Raw genomic sequence first — 6,000 nt, forward strand, 5'->3', positions numbered from 1 at the left:
TAAAAAATCACCAGAAGACGAAACAATTGGAATGTCATCCTGGTGCTTCCAAGATATTAAAAGAACAGAAGGAAGATTTTCAGAGCATTGGATGAAAGCAAAGGAAAGAACTGCTCAGATGCAGAGGTTTTAATCTACTTTGATGGAATGAGTGCACCCATCAAGGTGCAATTATGGATCTTTTGAAAAACATTTTACTATATCAAAATATATCTATGTATTAGAGAATCAAACTATTTTTTTTTTTAACAATACAACTAGGTGATGGCTAGGTGGCTCAGTGGATAGAGCACCGGCCCTGGAGTCAGGAGGACCTGAGTTCAAATCCGGCCTCAGATACTTAATAATTACCTAGCTGTGTGGCCTTGGGCAAGCCACTTAAACCCCACTGCCTTGCAAAAAACCTAAAAAACAAAAACAAAAACATACAACACTGCAACTAATGTATGTTAACCAAATATTACATTCGAAAACACATTAATAATCATCTTAGCAAAGACAAAAGCTGGTTTTCCTATAACCATTTTACCTGAGATGATCTCATGAAGAGTTCCTGAATATCAAGTTCATCCAGAAGAAGAGTCCTTCCAATGCGATGGACTGCCATGCTGACATGGGACTTACTGTAGGGGATCTTTAGGAGCTTTTTGATGTTCTTGAAACAGAAAAACAAAACAAGTGTGAAAAAAAGTCTCTTAAGTTTTCATCAAGATTACAATAACCCAGTTGGATTTCTTTATAAAAGAGCTACAATTAAAGACAGCTCAAGCTTTCAAAAGCAGAATCAGGGCCTTCTGATGCACCATATTAACCATGATCATATGGCTTTGTGCCTATCTTTTTTTTTGGGGGGGGGATTATTTTAACCTGTTGAAGTCTTTGAATATGTTAAGAATGATGGGCCATATAGACGCTAAATCCAGGCTATACTTCCCTGTGAACCAAGGTTTCCCCACTTCTAATTCCCCTGCCTGTAGGGCAGGTGAACCAGACCAAGTCCCAATCAATCAATTTTAAAGACTGAAATTGTAAAGAGGAAAAACAGTAGTGGATACATACTTCCGAATCAGAGACAACGTCCACATCATTTCCAACAGAATCAATGAAGTCATACGCCATACCAAAGCTATCAGGGAAAAAGAAACCATGGATTAAGAAGGAACACACTAGATCATATAGAACAAGGCTACTTATGAACAGATTTCAGGGGTTCAGAAGGGGGGGGGAATCCCAAATAAACCTTTATTTTCATTGAGTTTTAACTGAAATTTAGCATTTCCTTTAATTATAAATTTTTTAAAGATTCCTCTTTAAAAAGACCCAAAGCTTCACCAGACGCCAAAAAGCTATCAAGGAGCATTTGATACAAAAAAAGTTAAGAATTTCTGCTTTAGGAGACTTATTTGCAGTGGAGTTTTAAATCACTAAAATTACTGATTTTAATAAATGATTATAAAATTGATCAAATAAGATATTTGTAAAGCACTTGGCACAGGGTCTGACACATGGGATCAAAATAAATGCTTGCTCCCTCTTCCTAAAATTCTAAAATCCACTTGGTGGACAAAGAAGCAATTCATTACAGATATCTCAGGCGAGTCACTTCACCCCCGAGCCTCAGTATCTCCTCTGGAAAACGAGGGGCCTGGCAGATCTATGTTACTTTCTGCACGCAGGGAAAGTATAGCCAAATGATACAAGGATGATGATCCAAGAATGACTCCATTTTGAAAAGGGCTGCTGTACGCAGCTGACTCAGCCTTTGAGTAAGACTTGTCAGCATTCCCTGCTGTCCTTCTCCAGGATCTTCAGGCAGCAAAGCCTGAAGGACAGATGCTAGGAGTTTCAGTGAGTAGCTGCTTTCCTGGTTTAGTGGGGTAAATAGGGGGGGGGGGGGGGTGTTACAGCCCCTTCCCCTGCAGGTCTCAGCAACCTCCCAAACTTTAGACCTAGAGGAGACCTCATAGATCACTTCTTTCCTAACCCAATTCCTTCTTTCTGCTGATGAGAAACTGAAAGCTAGAGAGATTTGTTCACGAAGGCACCTGCACCAGGTGACCACTGCACCCAAGGCCAGTGTAGACTCTGTTCAGAGGAATGGCTCCCTGGACCCTAATTCAATGAAAAGAGAAACAAACCTCTAAACAGCAGTCATTCAAATAAATGAGAACCATAAATGATGGCTGTAAAACCAAGGAGTTGCATTCAAATCCTCACTTTGTTTTGAATGCCTTCTGAGTCTGCTTTTTGACTTGTAAGATGAGAGGCTGGGTCAGGTGTTCTACTTCCCTTCAAATTCTCAACTCCAAAGAGTTTATGAATGCAAAACAAACATGAAACATTTTATGAAGTCAGGGATTCAATCCAGCACCTCAACATGAGATATTTTCTTCTTGGAGGGATCACCAAGCCTTTACTCCTTTCAGGCAGATCCACAAAGGGTGATAAGCTGGTGAATGGCTCCATATTCCTCAACCAGGTTCACTTGGTGGCAGCTCCATCATTTCTCAAAGGACATCTACCATCCAAATGGGCTGCAGCACTGAGGCAGGCTCCCACCCAGACACATTTGCAGACCCTTCAGAGTACTGACAGACTAAGAAGCAGGCAAGCCATCTCACAAACAGGCAAGACCTGAAAGTCAGAGCCTCAAAACTCAGTCTAGCTATTTTACATCATCCCTATGAGCTCTCAGGTGGTTCATGTAAAGAGTTGGACCAGTGATCATTTTGAAGAATCTTCCAGTTTTAAAATACCCATCCTGCCATTCCATGTCTAGCAATTCCTTATGAATGCAGAATTTCTAGTAAGCACTAACACGTTTCTAGCAAACACTAACACATATCTGTAAAGATGCCTGACGTTACTGTAAAGTATGTCACTCTGGAGGTCTATGTACACACCCCAACCCCCACTATTTTAAGTTTCCCTTATAATGCAAATATTAGTTTCACTGACTTGATTATTCAAGGTGTAAGGGTTTACATTTATTGATAACCAAAGGCCTCTCTGCATTTCAGAAGAGCCAAGGATTAGAATTAATCAAAAGGTTTAGAACTCAGCATTAAGAAGAATCATGTGAAAATTCTATCAGTGATAAATAATTTAATACTTTTATAGATATGCTTTTAAAGGGTCCAAAAGCAGAGCATCATCTTTGCTTCCAAGTTGACTGTCTTTAAAGATATACCAAATCCCAGCAAGTATAGACACAGGCACATGGGGGACGCTGGCTTACCTTGAAAAAGGTTTGCTCCTCTTACTGTTGCCCAGAATGGTAGTTCCAGCGGGGCCAAGTTTGGCACTTTCCCGTAGCCAGTTGGCAGGTGGAAGCTTTAAGTCTGTTTTCTCCTCTAGACGGGCAAAGGCGGCTCGGGGAGGGGCAGAGGAGTACTTCACCACCGCCCTACTCTTTACTTCATTGCCTCCCAGAAGTAACACTGATCCCTGTTTGGAAAAAGGATATCACTCATGTTTCTTCCACAATTACAGGAAAAACATTCAATTGTTTCCATAGTTAATTCTTACTTTTATTTACATAGCTTTTTTTGCCTGTTAATTTAAAAACAACACAACTACTTAATAATTACAACTTACTGTTTACTCTTTGGCTTACAAATGACCTATCCACATAAGCTACTTTCTAATAAAATGTGAAGGGGCAGTAGGTGGCACAGTGGATATAGTGTTGGACCTGGAAGCAGGGAGTTTCTTCTTCCTGAGTTCAAATCCAACCTCAAACACTTATCAGCCATGAGACCCTAATAAAACGATAAAAACAAGTCATAATTTATATAATCAAGAAGGGGCTTTGGTTTAGTCATTTCTGTGGGTAGCAAATAGGGATGGGGTGAGGGCTTAAGCTAACTGTTTTTAAGGAGGATCAGCAGGGGTTCCCTTCCTTTCATGTGTCCTTGCCATCCATGCCCATTAGTCAGGGCCACCCAGCATCCCAATTCACCAGGGCTCCCTCATGCCTCACTGGATCAGCCTCCTTTCTGCAGGCCCTGGTACTGTCCCGTCCTCCTCTGCTGCCTTAGCAGCCCTCTATCTCATCTGCAGCCAAGCTTTCTTTTAAATAGCTCCACAAGGGCTACACTCACTCTTGTCTCCCTGCACTGCTGGAAAGAAAATCACATTGGGCTGGATTCAGTCTGATATTCAGATTCCTCTCTGAGGTGTGGGGGGGGGGGGGGGGGGGGGGGGGCTTGGAATGGCCACTTGGGAGCTGCTTCTGCTACCTGTAGGATCTTCAGCAGGTCATTCATGAGACTTTTGGCCTGGCTTCCTCTCAGTATAGTCCCTTTCAGATCTAAGACTCCAAAACTGTGATCTAGAGAACCCAATTCCTGGCAGTGTGGGTCTGGAAGGGCTTCGGAGATTTGGAGTCTCAGGCTTTCCTCTTGTAAAACTGCAATTACCCCCCCCCTGTAGAATTATAAGGAAAGTGCTTTTTGAGTCTGAAAACTGAGTGTGATCGTGAGTTACTGTTAACCTCTGAGTGTTTATCTGTCAGATGAGATATCAAAGTCTACCCTTCCCTTCCCCAGAGAAAGTGCTCACGGTCTAACTGCTCTTTCCAACAAGGTGGACAGGGTGGGGAGGAAGCAGCTCCCGCCACTGCAAGGGCCCGCTGTCACCTGTGTTTGGCTGTCTTCCCAGTTGCTTGTTCTGTGCTCTCCCCACCGTAACTCATCCACTCTGCACACAGGCACCTTGGCTTACCACCCTCCCCGCCACCCACACTGCTGCCAGCATTCCCTCCCTTCCCTACGTCGACTCCAAGGGGGCCCTGCTCAACCTCTTCAAGTCTGGGACCCTCCCAGGGCCTCTGCTCCCTCCTCCTCCTCCATCTTCCATTCTCTCAGTGTTCCGCGTGCTTTTGTTTCTGAGACCCGGCTGGCCTCACTCCTTTTCCCAGAACCCTGGGCACAAAGGCTGGCGCCTCCCCTCCGGCTTCCCCTGGCCCTGCTGCCCAAGTGAGTCTCCTGGAGGGCTGTCCTGATCGTCACGGGTCGGGAGGTCACCTCAGAGGGGTCCCTTGCTCTTTGTTTACAGGTTTTGCAAGGCAACGGGGTGAAGCGGCGTGCCCAAGGCCGCACAGCTGGGTCATTGGGAAGCGTGTGAGCCGGATTTGAACCCGGGTCCTCCTGCGCCCAGCTGCCCCAGGCCCCTTGCCCTTTGGGACGTGGTCCCTTCTGACCGTGCCATCGCCGCCGCCGCCGCCCACAGGTGCCACAGCACAGCTGCGCTGTGCCGGCTCGTCAGCGCCAGGCTCCACGGGGGCCGGGGCCACCTTCGCTTTGCCCTCCCCGGCCCGCTGCCCGCTGCCCTCGGGCAGGGCATGGCACCGGCAGCACCGAGGCCGGCAGCGCCCCGTCCGCCACCGCTCCCGGGGGCAGCCGGAGGGCCGCGGCGCCGGGCGTGGGGAGGCAGAGGCGCTGCGGGGGCCGGGGCACTGTCGGGCCCTCTGGGGTGTCCTCCGAGCGGCGCGGGCCGGCGGCCCTAACGGGCTCCGGGCCTCCGCTTTCCCGCCCGCCGGGGCCCTCGCGGTTACCTGCGGCGCCGGCTCCTCGGCCGCCTCTCCCGGGAGGGCGCTGGGCCCCGGGGCCGCTTCGGCGCCCGCCTCCCCGGGCTCCGCCATGGCGCCGCCGCGGGGCCGAGCCCCGGCCCGGCCGCGGCCTCCCGAAGGAACGGGCGGAAGGAGGCCCCTCCGCCGCCCCGGCAGCGACTCCGGCGCCCGGCACGGCCCACTTCCGCCCCCGACCGGAAGGAAGGCGGCCGCGCGGGAGGCGGAAGCGCCCTCGCGCCAAGCCTCGCGAGCGCCGGCCGCTCCTCCCCCGCCCCGCCGGCGGCCGCCCCGCGCACGCGCGCTCCCAGCCCGAGGCCGCCGCGCCCGCCTCTTCTCCCCTCCCCCCGCGCCGGCCTGGGGGCGGGGCGGGAAGGAGCCCGGAAGGCGCTTCGGCCCCGGGCGCAGGAGCGCCCCTCCCCCCAGGAAGC

At 49.5% G+C, this 6,000-nt stretch overlaps 1 protein-coding gene across 4 annotated transcripts in view; it reads right to left on the reverse strand.

Moving 5' to 3' along the window:
- The window catches only part of EDRF1 (erythroid differentiation regulatory factor 1), a 36,253-nt gene extending 30,488 nt beyond the window's left edge, over positions 1–5,765 (reverse strand). For all 4 annotated transcript variants that reach the window (XM_074232193.1, XM_074232192.1, XM_074232191.1 and 1 more), the window contains exons 1-4: positions 5,558–5,765; positions 3,239–3,447; positions 1,060–1,126; positions 530–655 (exon numbers count right to left, since the gene is read on the reverse strand). In XM_074232193.1, the coding sequence (XP_074088294.1) occupies positions 530–655; positions 1,060–1,126; positions 3,239–3,447; positions 5,558–5,644 (489 nt within the window). In that variant the 5' untranslated portion in view covers positions 5,645–5,765. The remainder of the gene's footprint in view (positions 1–529; positions 656–1,059; positions 1,127–3,238; positions 3,448–5,557) is intronic.
- Between the last annotated feature and the right edge of the window lie 235 nt (positions 5,766–6,000).

This window comes from Macrotis lagotis, chromosome 4, assembly GCF_037893015.1.
Source record: "Macrotis lagotis isolate mMagLag1 chromosome 4, bilby.v1.9.chrom.fasta, whole genome shotgun sequence".
Taxonomy (NCBI): Eukaryota; Metazoa; Chordata; class Mammalia; order Peramelemorphia; family Peramelidae; genus Macrotis; species Macrotis lagotis.